This window comes from Chiloscyllium plagiosum, chromosome 30 (genome assembly GCF_004010195.1).
Source record: "Chiloscyllium plagiosum isolate BGI_BamShark_2017 chromosome 30, ASM401019v2, whole genome shotgun sequence".
Lineage (NCBI taxonomy): Eukaryota > Metazoa > Chordata > Chondrichthyes > Orectolobiformes > Hemiscylliidae > Chiloscyllium > Chiloscyllium plagiosum.
The window spans coordinates 5,580,842-5,600,452 of NC_057739.1; the positions used below are offsets into that span (position 1 = coordinate 5,580,842).

Below are 19,611 nucleotides of genomic sequence, written 5' to 3' on the forward strand. Positions count from 1 at the left end.
AATGACAAATATCATGGAGTGCATTTCAGGTTGCAATCTAATTTGGAGTCTGAATGGTTAGAAATAGTGGGGTTGGAAAGATATAGAACATGTCCAGAAATTAGTTGAATCATATCAAAAGGTTTGGATGGTTTACATGCAAAGTGCTGTTGTGCACATACTGAATGGAAATTATTTAGTCTGATACAGAAATTATAACAACACTTATTTTTCAAAATATTTATTACAAAAGCATTGCTAGAGAACACCATCACCTGTGTGGCTTACACAATACTGCACACGCACAAATTCCAGTCATCACTGACAGTGCTGTGGGCTCAGTGCTATACTGACACTCAAATCACTAACACATTTCATCTCCAACTCTGCAGATTTCACCGGATTCCAACAGCCACACAAAGGTTTGCTCAGAGCTGCTGGGCTCAGCTAATCTTTAATTTCGACTGTAGGTGTGCCAGGATTGAATCAGTTGTTTCTTTGAAGGTGTTGATACAAATGAGAAGGCAGTGAGGAACAGAAAGAACACGATCTTCTCAGAGGTTTGTTCTTGCAAGTAGAGAAGATCTTGTTCAGTGTCGGTTCCACCTCAGAGTTATGCTGTTTCTGTGGAGCAGGGCCAGGTCAATTTAAACTGGTAACAATCAGCTCAGGTTTCACTGGAATTGGGAAGATCCAATTCTCAACAGACCTGTCAATCACCAAGACAATAAGAATACATGACCAAAGTCTCCAGGTGACCATGGCAATGAGTGCTTGATGACTGGATGTGTCATTTCTTGGAGATGTTGAACCTCGTGGCCAGTTGCCAGTCTTTTGGTCATATATTAGTTACTAGAAGGAATTTCTCTCCTCCACCAGAATAGGAGTGGCCTGTAGTCAGTGCTCTGCTCCATTCTGTCTACTCAGATGTCCAGAGTTTGAAGGTCCTGTCATACGAACATGTGGCAATCAGCTGCCCGTTTGGAGAGATGTCCAACCCCATCACCTTGCCCTCATGCCCAGCCATGGTTTTGAGGGGTGACCACCCAGGGTGTGTCCAAATCTTTGCAGTGTTGTCATAGGCACCGGTCAACAGGTAATGTCCATCTGTGGCTGCAGGGAGACATAAATTGGCTGTTAGACAGTGGGAGATTTGGAAAGTAATAAAAGGAAGGCATTTCAGAGATGGAAGTGGATGAGAAATGGCGCACCAAGGAAGGAACTGGTCACGATATCACCTTCTTACATGTACTAGCAAACCCCCACTAAAACAACACCTCATTCCCTCACACCCTGCAATGATTTTACATAGGGTGGGGTCAGACATTCCACATTGGAAACACAAAACATACAAGCCAGCTCCCTTGCTCTATCCTCTCAGGCCTGAGAGCTTTATTTTCTCAATACTTACTGAATTTCTTTCTAAAAACGATTGAAACTACTTCCACCCCCTTTTCAGAGAGTACATTCTAGATCACAACTACCCAACATGCAAAAACAACTCTTATCTTACGCTCGTTATTTGGCCAATTCCCAAAACCTGTAACCTCTGAATTTTGTGGTAGAGCAACAGTTTTTCCTTATTTTCTCTATCTCAAACCCTCCCAAGTCTGAACACCTCTAATCTAACTCATTTTAAGCAGCTCTGCTCTAAGGAGAACAATTGTGCTCCTGCTGGGTTGCTCTGTACAGTACTTACGCTGAAACCTGACTGCAGACAGGAGGTTCTGGTGTGCTGGGATGGTATAGATGCATTTCCGATGGCGAAGGTCCCAAACTTTGCAGGTATTATCTCCACTCCCTGTTGCTGTATGGTACCTACAAAAAAAAAAGTCAATTTGCAATTAAAGAAAAATGGAGATCTGAAATTAGAACAAAACGTACTGGAGAAACTCAACAGGTCTGGCATCATCTGTGAGACAGAAAGGAAGTTAATGTTTCAAGTCCGATGACACTTCTTCGGAACCGAAGGGTCACTTTTAGATTTGACAGTGAGAAATTGACAACTAGATTGTTGTTCGGTACAGGCAGAGACACAACCTCAAACCCAACAAACTGTCTGATCCTGTGTTACAGTGCCAAAAGCAAAGGGTCAATATATCACATGACTCTCAGCAGCTTTGTGCAAAATAATGTGCAGATTGCAGAGCAGAATGTGGAATGAGTCAGTAAAATAACAACGGATGACCACGTCATAACATTGGGCAAAGGCAAACAACTGCTTATATTCCTGATATTGGAAAAGCATCAACACCTGTACAGTCATAGGAGGACTATGTGCCTTCACGCATTCCAGGAAAGCAGATGGGAACCCACAAGTGTTTTTTTTTGGGGGGGGGGGGGGGTGTTGAATTGCTAATGGGAGCTTGTAGCCATTACTGAGGAGATGGACAGTGTCCACTCTGGTTGTGGGATGATTGGAAAGCTCTGTACACATTATGATATGGGGGCATTAACTCTAACCATCCATTTTGCTGAATAAACAGCAGGGTGTATACAAAATGCATTGTAAGAACACTGTTTGGCTACATTACGGGGACAATGGCAGAAAGTATGATTTACAGAGCATAGTCTAAATTGCTTCCCCATGGAAATCACCCAGACACAACCACAGTTATGTACCACTTTTTAATCTGTCTGTTTCTTTCATTTTCTGTGAATTAGCTCTATCCTGCATACTGACTACAGATCATGCTTCACTTCAGTGTAGTACTGAGAAACACATGTATAAAAATCTGCAGAACCCAAAACATGGGACAAGCCTCTCAACCCAGTCTTTTTTTGAAATTTACCTCTTGCAATGTTAACAGCCTATGCCTACATTGCCAATTCTGGAGGTGAATTCAACAGCCTTGCGGCTTTCTGTTCAAGTATTTCTGCTCCAAACCTGTCGTGTTTAATATTATGTGTGACCCTTCATTCTAGACAGCCACTGGAAAAGATCTGCATCTAGCTAACCATGATTCACCTTTTTGTAACATGACAATATTGTAACACGTTTATTAAATAACTCAACAGTCTGTGTTGACGTAAGGGGAGGACGTGCACTCTCTCCAAGTATATCGTGGGAGTCATTCCTCCATGTTAGCAAGGATTCAGTTCCTGACACACCCTCCCCAAACAATGAAAATTAACAAGTGTGAAGCTTGATAAAAAGTGATTAAAAATCATGGATTCACGACTTTTGCCCATGGATAGTGATTTTTGATGTTACTTACATTTTGACACAGATAGGCAAATTCACAATTTCATGCACAGAGAGAATTTATTACATTTGTATTTCGATACCAGATTGCAGCAAATCTGTAATGTTCTCACCCTATTGTGCCTCAATATTTTCTTGTCGCTTGGCATCCAACATTACACATAATGGTCTAATTGAGGAATTATGAAGATTTTATAATTAGATCGTCATGATCTATTTTCTTCCTGATTACATTCTTCCTGTGAAAAAACTCTAGAATTCTATTTGTTTTTCACTTACAGCTTTACAACGTTGCATTGAATGTCCTGCGGACCTGTTCCCTAAATGCCTCTTCTCATCCTGAGAACTGAGCCTATTTATATTCAAAGTACTGTTTGTTTTATCTGAAGCACAAGTTCCCACTCTGACACAAACTTCTTCTGACATCTTGTAGACCATTCCCCATCTCATTAAAATACCTTTAGCCTTTCAAGGGGTTAACTTGTATCTCCTAATTTGGCATGAGCTAAAGATACAATCACATCTTGCCTTGGATTAAAATCAATAACACACACAGACAAGCAAAAATGGCTCCAGATCTGAATCTAAAGGCTAATCATTCTGGAAAAACTGCCCTGATCTCTTCGATTTCTTCATTCTTATTAACTTGTAAGTGAGTTTGCTACCCTCCTTCTAATTTCATACTAAGATTGCACGCCAGTAATTTTCCAAGCAATAGTTTGTCAAAGGGTTTCTGGAAGTTCACTGACCCATTGGGAGAGAAACTGATCCCATAGATCTCCTTCAGATGTCCCTCCAAGAACATGATGCATCGACCCGTCCGTAAATCCCACAGTCGCCCAAAGGCATCCAGACCTCTGTCAGAGGGAGAAACACAAAGTATTAGTCACATAATGACATGCACTGGGATGATGCCAATTCAAACAAAAACAAATAAATCCTGTCATCTCTCCAAATTGTTGACTACTCCATCACTGCTCCTTCTGAGGTTGTTTTTGAACCTTATTATTCTGTTCAGACAAGACATCAACAATAACCCCTTACAAACCCTCTCATAGTTCTGAAGACAAGACCCTGGTTTTGTTAATATTGGTGGAATCCTCCTACTGGTATCCAATACAGCTACATAGGCTGAAAATGGGATTTGAGTCATGCAGCACGGAAACATGCCCTTAAACCCAACTCATCCATGCCAACCAGGTCCCCAAACTGAATTAGTCCTATTTGCCTGCATTTGGCCCATATCCTTCCAAACCTCTTATCCATTAACTGTCCAAATGTTTTTTTTTAAAATGTTGATGTTGTACTCACTTCTACCACTTCCTCTGGAAGCTCGTTTCATATATGCAACATCGTCAGGTCCCTTTTAAATCTTTACCCTCTCAACTTAAGTCTACGTCCTCTAGTTTTGGACTCCCCTACCGTGGGGAAAATACCTTGCGTATTCACCCTATCCAGCCCTCATGATTTTATAAACCTTCATAAGGCCACCCCTCAGCCTCCTACACTCCAGGGAAAATGTCCCAGTCTATACAGCCTCTCAAAATAACTCAAACCCTCCAGTCTTGGTAACACCCTTATAAATCTTTTTTGCACTCTTTCCAGTTCAATAACATCTTTCCTATAGTAGGACTCTCTGATAGCAAGAAAAGAGTTTTCATAATTAGTATATTCTGGGAATTCCAGACTAAAGCTTTGTGAATTCTGTTCATTTGAAGTACTGAGGAAATATCCAAACCAGTTTTACTTTTCAAAAGGCCAGTGAAGGGACATTGTGCACACTTTTTCTTTCCCAAAACCATTAGGTTTAAGGTGAGAGGGGAAAGATTTAAGGAGGACCAGAGGGGCAACCTCATCAGGCAGAGAGTTACTCATATATGGAATGGGCTGCCAGAGAAGGTGGTTGAGGTAGGTACAATAGCAACATTTAAAAAACATTTGGATAGGTACCAAGGTTTTGAGGGATATGGACTAAATGCGGGTAATTGGAACTAGTGTGTGGGCACCATGGTCAGCATGGACCAGTTTGGGCCGAAGGGCCTGTTTCCGTGCTGTATTATTCTATGACTCACTGGAAATCAGAGTTGGGAGGGAATTGCTATGGGAATTCAACAAGAGTGACTTGGTAACAGCACCACCAACCGAGTTGGTCGGCTACTAAAGGACATAGCTGCTAGAATAAGTCTGCGGCAGGTGGAAAAAGAACCAACAAGATGTAAAAACATACTTGACTACATCCTCACCAATCTGCCTGCCGCAGATGCATCTGTCCATGACAGTATCAGTAGGAATAACTATTACATTACTCTTTGTGGAGACAAGGATTCACCTTCACATTGAGGAATATGTTGTGTGGCACTATCATGATGCAAAACGGGACAGATTATGAATAGATCTAGCAACTCAAGACTGGGCATCCATCAGGAACTGTGGGCCATCAGCTGCAGCAGAATTATACTCCAACACAATCTATGACCTCATGGCCTGGCATATGGCCCTCAAGGTACTGTCCTAGAACCAAACAGCTTTAACTGCTTCATCTGTGACCTTCCCTCAATCATAATGTCAGAAGTGAGTATGTTCGCTAATGACAGCACAATGTTCAGCACCATTTGGAATGCCACCAATATTTAAGCAGTCGATGTTCAAATGCAACAAGATCTAGACATTATTCAAGCTTTGGCTGATAAGCTTTGGCATACATCATTCACGCCACACAAATGTCAGGTAATATCTCCAATAAGAATTAATCTAACCACCACACCTTAACATTTAATGTGTCACCACTATCAACATCATGGGGGTTACCATTGACTAGAAAATCAACTGGATTCGCTACATAAACACAGTGGCTACGAGAGCAAGTTACAGGCTAGGAATACTGCGGAAAGTAACTCATCTCCTGACTCCCTAAAGTCTGACCATCATCTACAATGCACAAGTCAGGAGTGAGATGAAATACTCCCCATTTGCTTGGATGAGTGCCACCGCAACAACACTCAAGAAGTTTGACACCATCCAGAACAAGGCAGCCTGCTTGACTGGTACCACATCCACAAGCATCCATTCCCCCCACTACTGATACTCGATAGCAGCAATGTGTAATATCTACAAGATGCATTGTAGAGATTCACCAAAGACCCTTTGACAGCACTTTCCTAAGTCACTTCCATCTCTAAGGACAAGGGCAGCAAATACACAGGAACACCACCACCTGCAAGTTCCCCTCCTAGCCACTTGACACCCTAACTTGGAAATGTATTGCTGTTCCTTCATCGTTACTGGGTCAAAATCCTGGAATTCTCCCCATAAGGGCAGTATGGGTCAACCTACAGCATGTGAACTGCAATGGTTCAGGACGACAGCTCACCACTACCTTCTCAATGGCAACCAGGGATGGGCAATAAATACTGACCAGCCAGCAAACATCTTTTCGAGTTGGATTATTAAGGGCAGATATTTATACTTTCATATTTCAAACTGTATGTTAATCAACCTTGCATCTCTGTCAATTAAATCTTGCTTTTTTAATAAATCAATAATTCTAATGTTTAAAGATGCTGGATCAGAGATCATTATGTGGTGGATCTGGGTGGGATGTTGTTCGGAGGGTCTGTACAGACTTGATGGGCTAAATGGCCTCTAACTGCACTGTAGGATTCTATGACTTTATGGCGATACACTGAGTCTGACTGACAATTTGGTTGTCAGCATAGTTCTTCACCAGTTCAGGATTAACCAGTAAACATTGTCCAATTGCAGAATCTAATGTTGGACATTAAGCCGTGAATACTGCATGCGCTGGCTGGTTGAGCACGGTCAGTATCTTGCGTGTCATGTAGCTGAATGGATACACTGTGAAATATGATGGATCAGTTTTCTGAATGCATAGCCTGCACACCTAGCCGTTTACCAGCAGTGAAATTCATATAGCACATTACTGGTTTGTGAGATAAGCAAAACAACTACCTGCAAGGGAGACAGGTGTGGAGACAGACAAACAGAGAGAGACACACACACATACGAAGAGAGAGAGAGAAAAAGACAGACAGACAGAGAGAGAACGATAATGTGTCTCCCCATTTCATGAGCTTCTCAACATCCACCTTAGATTTGCTTAATACTTTTCACTTTTCCTCCTTAGATTTGCTTAACACTTTTAACACTTTTCATTCGTTATTCCATGGATTTATTAATATCCTTTAGGAAAAGAAAACTGCAAATCTTACTCTTTCAACTCTAAACCACAGTTGACTCTTTACAACCATCTGAAGCACCAGAGAAAGTTGTTACGTGTCAAACTACTGACAATTCAAGAAGGCAATTGCTAAAGGCAAGAGGGATAAACCCTTGCCAGCGACACCTACATTCCAATAATGTTTGATTGCCTACCTGAACACCACTTTCCTCATTTTTTAACTACAAATTGACTTTGCATTCATTATTAACATGTCTCTCCTATATAGGGAGCCCTCCCACTTTTGTTCCATGTAAGCTTTGCATACTGAACAAACTAGATGGAGTGGATGTAACAAGGAAACCAAAGAGCAAATAAAGGAACCTTTGTGTATATCTTTCAAAAATTCTGGACGACATTCAGATGAATGAGGAAATTGCAAAAGATGGTTAAAGATAAGAGTAGAGCCATATAGAGTCAAAATCTCATTTAAGAGGTTTACACATGGAGGCAGGAGGCTAGAAAAAGATGTTAAATCAATATTGCACCAGTCTTTACCTCCAAGGTAGATGCTGCCAGGCCATGGTGATGGGGGAGGAAACTCAGTCACCAGAAACATTTAAAATTGAGGAGAACACATTAGATGCGCTGCTTAAAATTGATAAGGCACTGGGGGTTGATGAAGTGTGTCCAAGGAAACTCAAGAAAGTGATTGCGGAAAGTGCAGATGCACTAACAGTAATCTTTCAATCTTTCCTGGTCTTGGGGGTTGGCCCAGAGGATTGGACAATTGTAAATATTACACCTTTGTTCAAGAAGGCTTATAAAGGTGGGCCTCGCAATTACAGACCAGTCAGTGTAACTTTGTAGTGGGAAAACTATTAGAAATAATTATTCAGTTTAGGATTAATAGTCAAATGGAAAAATATGATTTAATTCGAAAAGCTAGCATGGATGTGTGAAGTGAAAAGTTGTGGCTAGAGGTTTTTTTTTGAAGAGGTAATGGAAAGGGTTGATGAAGTTAATGCTGTTATGTTGTGCATATGGACTTCCAAAAGGCGTTTGACATAGTGCCACACAGAAACTTGAGGAAAGTTATAGCTTAAGGAATAAAAGAGACTGTAGGGGTGCGAGTAGAAAATTGGCTGAGGGATAAGAAACAGACAGGAAATGTCAATGGATATTTTTCAGGCTGGAGAAAGGCCGGTAGTGAAGTTCCCCAGAGGCTGGATTTGGGACTCTTGCTTTTCCTGATATAGATGATCTAGATGTTGGTGTTCTGCAGACAACTTCAAAGCTTGACAATACAATACTTAGAAGAATTGTAAACTGTGAGGTGGATAGCTTCAAAAGGACATTAACAGGTCAAGCTTCCAGCTTAGCGAGCAAACTTACATCCAGAGCCTAAACCTGAGCTACAAATCTTCTCAAAACTCACTAATTGGAAAACATTTTTATGGTAGAGCAAGAGATATGACCGTTACTGAGAATGTGCAGGAAGAGTGGTATCGGTTTATAAGGTTAGAACAAGGCCATCCCTCCTGGGAGCTTGCATGATGATATATCTGATGGAGATGCTGAAACCAGCAATGTTCACCAAAGACATAGATCAGCTCAAAGTCAAAAACATGTGGCGCTGGAAAAGCACAGCAGGTCAGGCAGCATCCGAGTAGTAGGAAATTCAACGTTTTGGACGTAAGACCTTCATCAGGAATGCTCAAGCAAACTGGACCTTGACTGAAATTATCAAACTAGCACATCACACGCAAATGCTATCTAGGCTGCAAAGCAGCAAAGGCAACTTTACAGAAATGAAGAAAGAAATGGAATGACATGGTGGCTCAGTGGTTAGAACTGCTGCCTCACAGCACTACAGATCCAGGTTCAAACCCAGCCTCAAGTGACTGGGTGCAGTTTGCACATTCTCCCTGTATCTGTGAGGGCTTCCTCCAGGTGCTTTGGTTTCCTCCCACAGTCCAAAGATGTACAGGTTAGGTGCATTGGCCACGCTAAGTTGACCATGGTGCCCAGGTATGTACAGGTTAGGTGGATTAGCTGTGGGAAATGCAGAGTTATGGGGATAGGGGATGGGGGAGGGTCTGGGTGGGATGCTGTTCGGAGGATCGGTGCAGACTCCACGGGCAAATGGCCTGCTTCCGCACTTCAGGGATTCTACAATTCTTTGATGCTGGAAATACACAGCAAGCCTATCAGCATTGGCAGAAAATAAATACTGGTCAATATCCTGAATGGAAATGGAAAGGTTCATGAAGGCTTCACTCTCCTTAAGACTCTGCACATTTTCAACATTTAAAATTTTTTAAATTACTCATGCCCTTGAAGTGGAAATACTGAAACTTCAAATCTCAATCTCTAAATGTTTGTTGATTAATCAAAAAGCTGTGTAAGTATTCTATTCCAACTGTGATGGTGAACATGTTGGCCAACTGAAACTCACAATGGATGAGAGCTTATGATTACCAATGATTGTATTATATACATTGGTCACAGGGAAGACCATGTAATCAATACAGTTCCCGGAAGTATTCATGTTTTCAAATGGTCAGTTCCAGATTGGATTCCAAGTTCTGTCCTTCCACATCTGCAAGGGAAATCTTTTCTTCCATGTGGAAGTTGAATGAATGATGCAAAATCCTAGGCTTTATTGTAGTTAAATGTTACTAATATATAATCTATGATTTCAATAAGGACTTGCAGCTCAAGTCGTATTTTTAATAACATTTAACAGAATAGCTGCAGATGGATAATGCAAGATTCTCAGTAGCTGCTCATTTGAGAAGATTCAGTTCCAGTTATACATTCTCCAATAGGTCTGGACTCACCCAGTTCCCACCAATGAGCCATCACGGTGGAAGGCAATGTCATAGACACCCTTGCTATGGCCTTCCTGGTGTAAGATTTCCTCCTGAGCTTCCAGATCCCACAGTCGCCAGGAATGGTCATAACTAAAAGTTAGAAAGAGCAGTCAAAATATCATCACTGAAACATCTTTTACAATGGATACTACATCTTATCTGCGACAATCTATTACCATCTGTCATTGGGGAAATATTGGAGTCTACTATGAAGGATGGAACAGCATAGCATTTCAAAATGCATATAATAAGCAGAGTCAGCCTTGCTTCATGAAGGAGAAATCATAAATGACCAATTTATTAAGAGTTCTCGGAGGTGGTAACAAGCAGGGTAGATAAAGGACAGCCGGTAGATATTATATACAGATTACCAAAAGACATTTGATAAGGCACCATGCATTAAATTACTTAAGATAGCAGTCCACGGTGATGGAAATAGCATCTTATCAAAGATAAAGGATTGGCTAAATAATAGAAGGCAAAGTTAGGAAAAGGGGAGCATTTTCAGGATGGCAGCCTCCAAATAATGAAGTGCCACAACGATCAGTGTTGAGGTCACATTTATTTACAATATCTATTCATGACTTGAGGAAAAGTGATGAGGAAACTGAATGTACTGTTGTTAAGTTTGCAAATGGCACATAGCCTACATAGTAACTTAGCCAGATTAAGTGACTGGGCAAAAATCTGGCAGAAAAAAATATAAAGTGGGAAAATGAAAGAAATTACACTTGGAAGGAGTGAACATTATTTAAATAGAGAAAGATGACAGTAAGGTGTAGCACAGAGCGATTTTGGGGTACTCATGCATAAATTGCAAAAAGCTAGCACAGAAGTTCAGCAGGTAATCAGGAAGGCAACTTGAACATTCATCTTTATTTGAAAAGGAATGGAGTTTAAAAATAGAGAGATCTTGTTAAGATTACCCACGGCACTAGGCTAGATGACACTGAAAATATCCTGAACAATTCTGGTCCCCTTACCTGAGCAGAAATATACAGGCATTAGAGGCAGTCCAGAGTCGGTTCATTAATTTGATTCTGAGCAAGAGGGATTTTCTTATGAGGAGATATTGCATAGGTTGGACTTATTCTCATTGGAGTTGAGGAATAAGAGGCAAACTTATATATATATAAAAAAGATTCTTAAGGGGCTTGATGTGGTAGATGCTGAGAGGATATTTCCCCTTGTGAGAGAATCCAGATAAGCACATAATTTTAGGGTAAGGGGTCACCAAGTTGGAATAGAGGTGAGGAGAAATTTCTTTTGTCAGAGAGTAGTGCATCTGTGGAATCCTTTACCATAAAAGGACTGTAGCGGATAGATCATCAAGTATATCCATGGTTAAGACAGACAGACAGACAGACAGGAGAAAATGAGGACTGCAGATGCTGGAGATCAGAGTCAACAGTGTAGTGCTGGAAAAGTACAGCAAATAAGGCAGCATCCAAGGAGCAGAAGAATGGACATTTTGGGCATAAGCTTTTCATCAGAACTTAGGCTTGTGGGTCGGGGCTGAGAGATAAATGGGAGGGGGTGGGTTTGGGGGAAGGTAGCTGAGAGAGCGATAGGTGGATGAATGTGAGGGAGAAGGTGACAGGTTCTGAGGGTGGTGCCGAGTTAGAAACTTGGGACTAGGATAATATGGGAGTTAGGGAAATGAGGAAGCTGTTGAAATCCACATTTACCCCCTGTGGTTGCAGGGTCCGAAGGCGGAATATGAGTCAAGGGGTTATGAGGAAAAGGCAGGAAAGTGGAGTTGCGATTATTAGATCATCCATTATCTCAACAAATGCCACTGCAGACTTGATGGGCGAAATGACCCTTATGGTTACGGTCCAACCATAGAAATTGAATTTTACCTGCAACCATCTATGGCCAAAGAAACTGCAAATAATATAAGTATCACTGCAAATAATATAAATATAATATAAAGAAACTAGATCTTACTGTGAAATGAAGGAATGCTCACAAGGCAATGGCAGAGCATAGACACTAATGGTAAGTGCATGAACATGGTTTGTATAGAGAGAGGGTAAAGGGAAACACTAATGCAAGAGCATCAGAACACAGGCTGGACTGTACAACACTCGCCACTAGTAAATATATGAATCGAAACAGAACAGAGCAGTCTGGAGGTGGACAGAACGTTGAGAAGTCAAGCAACATCAACAACAAACCCTACATGTTTGAATTTCTGCAACCACTGCACAGATTAGATTAGATTCAAGTCCACACCGGCCCTCCAAAGAGTAACCCACCCAGTCCCATTTCCCTCTGGCTAATGCACCTAACACCATGGACAATTTAGCATGACCAATTCACCTGACCTGCACATCTTTGGACTTGTGGGAGGAAACTGAAGCATCTGGAGGAAACCCACGCAGACACGAGGAGAAGTGCAAACTCCACATAGACAGTCACCCAAGGCTGGTATTGAACCTGGGACACTGGTGCTGAGGCAGCAGTGCTAACCACTGAGCCACCGTGCCACCCAACATGAAGCACAATTCATTTCGAGCTCCTCTTTACTTGTGCAAACTTGCATAATTTGTATATTTCCAATTAACTTGTGTAATATTTGCATTTGATATTACTTACCATGTGGTGCCCAGGAATCTGCCTGAGGGGTGCCAAGCCACTCGAGCAACTCGCATGGTATGTCCTTCAATGTCAGCTACTGGTTCATCACTGCAAAATTCCAAGACTTTGACAGTTCAGACACATGGAGTATATACTTTAGATAAAGAACTGTATTTACATAGCATCTTTCGTGACCTCAGGTGCCCAAAGCTTGTTAAGAACATGAAATGTAGTCACTGAGGTACAAAACACCGCAGGCTCCCACAAACAGAAATAAGAAAACTGACTTGGTAACCTGTTTCAGTTATTGGTTGCAAAATAGAAATTGGCCAGGTCACTGCAAAAATGTGTCACGGAATACTGACTCCACCGATAGGGCAGACAAGACCTCAATGTAATATTTATTCTGAAAGATGACACCACAATCAGTACAGTACTGTTCCAGTATTTCACTGGAAAGCCAGCCTGCATTGTGATTAATTCTCTGGTGTGGAGCTTGAACTGTCAGACTCAGAGACAAGATATAGTTACCTTATGTCAATGCAAACACTGGGGTGGTGTGCTTTGTGTAAACAAATCAATCTGCTAGGCCTAGAAACCCTCAACAAAGCTGTGCATTCCACACCAGCTGGAATCGACAAATTCAAATCTAACGGGTCACTCTAGACTTTGACAACAATGTCAGATTCAAGATAAGCAATGTTATCCAAGTTTGCACTGTCAGAGCATCAGAAGATAACTTACAATAAATAACCTACAGTTTTTCCTACATGGTCTTAACTAAGTAAAAGTTCACAGGCACCATTCTTCACCACTACAGACTGCAGCCATTTCAGTACTAGCAGAGTTTAAATGCAGCAGATACAGAGCTTATTTCATGCTATACTGACCTATCAGAGGAAACACCATCAGATGGGTCATATCTCAACTTTGTAACAAGGCCCTCAAACACTTACCCATTAACAATGATATACAATCACTAACAGCCAGCATCCAAGTGACTATGGGAAAGAGACACAAACAATGAGGACTTGGTATACCACGTCCTTCTTAAATCTGTCCAGATTTTCACGGGAGGACTGACATTCCAAAACACACTGGAACCATTCTGCAACATGAAGACTTGTTTCACTAGAGTGATAGGGCTGGCACCAGACCCACGCATTTTGGTCAATGGGCTGGGTCTGAACAAGGTCAATCAGATGTTTGGCCAGAAATCTCTGTCATGTACAGTGAAGGTTACAGCAAAAAGAACCCAATTGGGGATAGAACCCTGACCCTGACTGGGAACTGAACAACATCAAAGGAAGACCCGGTTTAACTGATGTCAAACTGATTTTTCCCACACAGGTAGGGTTGAATGAAACCTTGAAATTATTCTATATAACAAGAGTTAATCTTCTTGATCTTGTCACTGATCTTTTGATTCATTAGAAATTTAATGTAAAGCCTTAATGCTGCTTCATTTCTAATTTGTTTCTCTCAAGATTCAGGAGCTTTTAAGCAAATGTTATTGGAAAGAATAGATTGTTAAAAAAACAAACACTTCTGCAAAAAGCAGTGAGATTATTGAAAGCAAAAGTTGGAGAATTAGCAAATGTTAAAGAGCTTGACGAAACAGAAACTTGCGAATGGTGTTAGTTGATGAAGAGGTTGTGAACAGAACATAAGGAGGTACAAAGGGATCAAGTTGAGACATATAAAATTCTTAAGGGGCTTCTGGATTCTAGGGAATATAGCACAAAAACACTACTGTTGGTGTTGAAAATGTGAAATAAGAACAGGAATAGCTTATAAGACTCAGCAACTCTCACAGTATCTGTGGACAGAAAGAAAATTAATGTTTCAAATTGAAAACCTTTCATCAGAATACCTCCAATACCCAATTTCTCCTTGTAGGTCAATCCTCTTATCCAAGGACAAGTCTTTCCTTAGGGAAACAGACCAAACCTGCCATAGTATATGATCTCATCAGTGTCTTGTAAGAATTTACTGTCATATTCCAATGCTGTTTAACTGATGTTCTCTGAAATGTTTACTGCAGCTGCAAGGTAACATTCCGTGACTCTTGTGTAAGAACACTCAGGTACTTTCAAGTGCATTTTTCCTGTCCAAGCAGACAGATTCACATCTAATCACACTGTACTGTAACCACCATCATCTTCCTCATTCACCCAACCTGTCTCCTCCTCTCTGCATTGTTTCCTCATTGCTTACCTCCTATCTAACTTTGCATCATCAGTGAACTTAAACAAGTTACATTCAGACTCCTCAAAAACACTGTAGATTTGTAAAGAGCTGACAAATTAGTACCGATCCATACAGTGCCCTGCTAGTTATAGCCTATCAACATGGAAGTGTCCTATTTATTCCTGTCTATTAATATTAATAATCCATACTATTATCCTCCAATGTCACTGTTCTAATTTTGCATAATAAACTCTTGTAGCAATTTTGATTTGAAAATTCAATTACACTTCAACTACTGAATATCCCTTACCCATCTTATTAATTATTCTTCCCAAAATCTGCAAACACATTTGTCAAACATAATTTTGCTTTCATAAATCCACAATGACATTTTGTGCTTTGAAAGAGATTTTAAGTTCTTCACATTTGCCCCAGATATCTTTTCTTCCATCACAACTTTAAGTTTTTGTTCACTTTGTAGTCTTTACAAACCTTTCCAGATTCCAGAGTTTCACTGAGCCATCAGCTGCACACGATGCCATGTTACAGTCCTTCTCATCAAGTGAGATGGTGGCCTGGGGATGAAATACAATGGCACCCACATTTGTGCTGTGACCTGACAAAACAGAAAAGCCAGTCAGCAACTGCCTTAACTTGAGATGTCCATAGACACCTGAGTGAGCACTATCTTGTCTGAGATCAGCTTGGTATACCTGGTCCTGATGCAGTTCAACTCAACCCTCTGGATCAGGAGTAGAGGATTTGGTTACAGTTTAGATCACAGGGTCTCCGAACTGCACTCAGCTCTAGTCAAAAAGCCCACCTAACAAAATTACCAGACTTAGTACAGTTCAGAGTTTAGCCAGTAAAATTGTTGCGAAATTATAATGTTTGCTGGAAATGTTTTCTTTAAATATAGATATATTGGAAAAATACTGGAAGATTTTGAACTATTTCAGACTTCTTATTTCAGAGAGGTGTGATTTCTTGAAAATGTAACCATCGGTTTAATGTATGCTGTAAGTCACCTAGTGTTTTTACTGGAAGCGTTTTCAAGGTTTAAATCCCACTTGTCATAGACATGTCTAGGTCATGTCTGAATGGGAGGATGAAACAAATCTACAAAGGTCACTCTATCCCAATGGGCAGTTGAATGGAATAAGACTGAGTGGGTAGAGGAAGGTTTGCCCGTGCACTTGTTGGTGTTAAGGAAACTATAAAGCTCATTCCGTGTGCAGGGAATCTGCAGGATAACAAAGGCGATACAGATAATTACAGGCATATTAGCCTTACTTGTATTCAATGTAAAATACTGGAAGTGATCAGGAGTAAACTTAAGGATTTATTTATACAATAATAATTGTGGTAGCAGCAGCCAACACAGATTCACAAGAGAGAGACTACACTTCAACAGCATCCTCCACTTCTTTAAGGAACTAACTGGCCTGTACCTGTGCTGTACTGCTCTATGTTCTGTAAAGTTGAGGAAGCAAGGGTCTGGCACAGTCAGAGGTTTATAGGGTAGCTAAGAAAGATCTCAAAAGTTGACTGAGGAGACCTAGAAGGGGGGCACGATTCAGCCTTGGCGGAAAGGATTTGGAAAAACATAAAGGCATTCTATACTTACGTGAGGAATTAGAGAATGATCAGAGAGAGAGGGTAGGGCCGATCAGGGATAGTGGAGGGAACTTGTGCCTGGTGTCTGAAGAGGTGGGGGAGGCCCTAAATGAGTTCTTTGCTTCAGTATTCACGAGAGAGAAGGATCTTGTTGATAGTGAGAACACGGTGGACCAGGTTAATAAGCTTGAACAGATTGATATTAAGGAAGTGGATGTGCTGGAATTTCTGGGAAGCATCAATATAGATAAGTTCCCAGGGCCAGACCAGATATATACAAAGTTACTACGGGAAACAATGAGATCGCTGCGCCTCTGGCTATGATCCTTGCATCCCCACTCCCCACAGGAGTAGTACCAGTTGAGCAAAAGGTGGTGAGTGTTGTTCCACTGTTCAAGAAAGGGAATAGAGAAATACCAGGGAATTACAGACCAGTCAATCTTAAATCTGTGGAAAGAAAGGTACTGGAAAGGATTCTGAGAGATAGGTTTTATAACTACTTGGAAAACATAGTTTGATTAAAGTCAGTCAGCATGGCTTTGTGAGGGGCAGGTCTTGTCTCACAAGCTTTATTGAGTTCTTTGAAGATGTAACGATACTAGTTGACGAAGGTCAAGCAGTGGATGTGGTGTATGTGGATTTCCATAAGGCATTTGATAAGGTTCCCCACAGTCGGCTGGTTCAGAAAGTTAGGAGGTATGGGATACAGGAAGTTTGGCTGGCTGAAAGAAGACAGCGAGTGGTAGTGGATAGACAGTATTCTGCTTGGATGTCAGTGACCAATGGTGTCACGCAGGGACCTGGTCTTGGGCCTCTGCTCTTTGCAGTTTTTCAATAAATGATTTAGATGAAGTGGAAGGGTGGGTTAGTAAGTTTGCCGATGACACAAAGGTCGGTGGTGTTGTAGATAGTGTCAAAGGCTGTTGCAGGTTACAACAAGACATCGACAGGATGCAGAGCTGGGCTGAGAAGGGGCAGATGGAGTTCAACCTGGATAAATGTGAATTTTGGAAGGTTGAATTTGAATACAGGGTTAAAGACAGGATTCTTGGCAGTGTGGAGGAACAGCAGGATCTAGGGGTCCATGTACATAGATCCCTCAAAGTTGCCACCCAAGTTGATAGGGTTGTTAAGAAGGCATATGGTGTGCTGGCTTTCATTAACAAGGGGATTGGAGTTTAAGAGCTGCGAGGTTTGGCTGCAGCTCTATAATACCCTGGTTAGACCACACGTGGAATATTGTGTTCAGTTCCGGTCGCCTCATTAAAGGAAGGATGTAGTTGTTTTAGAAGGTGCAGAGGAGATTTACCAGGATGCTGCATGGATTGGACAGCTTGTCTCATGAATAGAGGTTGGGCTTTTAACACTGGAGAGAAGAAGGAAGAGAGGTGACTTGATAGAGGTGTACAAGGCAATGAGAGGCATAGATAGAGTTGATAGTCAGACACTTTTCCCCAGGGCAGAAGTGCCTGTCGCGAGGGGGCATAATTTTAAGGTGATTGGAGGAAAGTATAGGGGAAATGTCAGAGGTAGGTTCTCTACACAGAGAGTGGTATGTGCATGGAATGCACTACCAGCATTGGTAGTAGAGTCAGAGACATTAAGGACATTTAAGTGCCTGCTGGACAAGCACATGGATGGCAGTAAATTGAGGGGTGTGTAAGTAAGGTTGATCTTAGATTAAGATAAATGCTGAGCACAACATCGTGGGCAGAAGAGCCTGTACTGTGCTGCACTGTTCTACGACTACCCAAATGGATTACGGTCAGCCCCGAAATGTAGCATACCTCAGACTGCATCACATCATCACAATCGTTCAACAGGAAGGAATATTTTATGAAATACATTAGTCGAAAGGAAAATAAACCAATTACTGATGCAAGATGTTACATCAGGATGTATATAAATAATTGAGATTTGGAACCATAAGGTGGGCAAATCTACCTATGGTGCAATCTAATGAGGGCAGGGGAATCAGAAGGGGTAGCTTGGAGAACTAGAGAATCATCTGGGTAAGCCTCAATGCCAGCCTTCTGCCCATTTCCAACTAAAATTGCTCCTTCATTAGAGGCCATACCTTCAAGTTGCCTAGGCCCAAAACTCTGGAATTTTCACCCTGCACCTTTCTGTCCTGCTACTTTGCTGTTGGCCTTTAAAACACTCCAAAGGCTTTCAGTTATCTGACCCAATAGATCCTTCTACGTCATATTTTGTTTTATCGTGACTCTGTGATTTGCATCAATTATGTTGAAAGTGCTACATAAAGTTGTTATACACAGTACATTTCGGATAGAAATGGATGAGAATTGGTTGAATACTCAAAAGGAAAAACTTTACGGGGGAAATGAGAAAAATCAGGGGACCGGAATTCCTTGGGTTCTCTACCAGAGATGGGACAGGCTCGGTATCAAATAGTTTTGTCCCCTGCAGAATCCTTCTATGATTCTATGTCAACATTTTTTTTCTTTCTTCAGAGTAACCAACATCATTTCCTAGGAGATTCATGAAGCTGAAACAACTGGATGCTACAATGGTGGTTGGGGTGAACTTCTTCAGAATCAGAAATTGCTCAAGTTTAACATCAGACCTTTCTCACCTGCAATTACCTTGCAATTCTGTGGGATTACCTTACCTCTCAGTGTACGGATAAGACTGCAGTCAGGAACACCCCAAAGCTTACAAAGCCCACTCCTGTAGATAAACGGGAGAAGTAATAGTGGCTGTCAGTATAAATTATCCATACATGGCAGGAAATCAAAGAATGCCAGAACACTCTGATGGATTAATATCCCACAGCACACGACACAAATTCAGGAGTGAACAGAGTGTTCTAGTGAGGCAGGATTGGGGTGGGAACAGTTTGTTAGGACACTCAGACCAATGTTTCCTCAAATTTATTTTGGCTTTGTGTGGTCTGCTGGTTGTACTGACTGGTCCCTTTGAGATTGCGAGAAGGGTGTGCACACAAGTTCTGAAGAGAATAT

The 19,611-nt window shown here is 41.3% G+C and overlaps 1 protein-coding gene across 2 annotated transcripts in view; it reads right to left on the minus strand.

Moving 5' to 3' along the window:
• Positions 1-208: 208 nt before the first annotated feature.
• prpf4 (PRP4 pre-mRNA processing factor 4 homolog (yeast)) overlaps positions 209-19,611 on the minus strand; it is a 42,261-nt gene continuing 22,858 nt past the window's right edge. For both annotated transcript variants that reach the window (XM_043719868.1, XM_043719867.1), the window contains exons 8-14: positions 19,260-19,318; positions 15,503-15,626; positions 12,839-12,928; positions 10,205-10,327; positions 3,934-4,041; positions 1,679-1,797; positions 209-1,092 (exon numbers count right to left, since the gene is read on the minus strand). In XM_043719868.1, the coding sequence (XP_043575803.1) occupies positions 899-1,092; positions 1,679-1,797; positions 3,934-4,041; positions 10,205-10,327; positions 12,839-12,928; positions 15,503-15,626; positions 19,260-19,318 (817 nt within the window). In that variant the 3' untranslated portion in view covers positions 209-898. The remainder of the gene's footprint in view (positions 1,093-1,678; positions 1,798-3,933; positions 4,042-10,204; positions 10,328-12,838; positions 12,929-15,502; positions 15,627-19,259; positions 19,319-19,611) is intronic.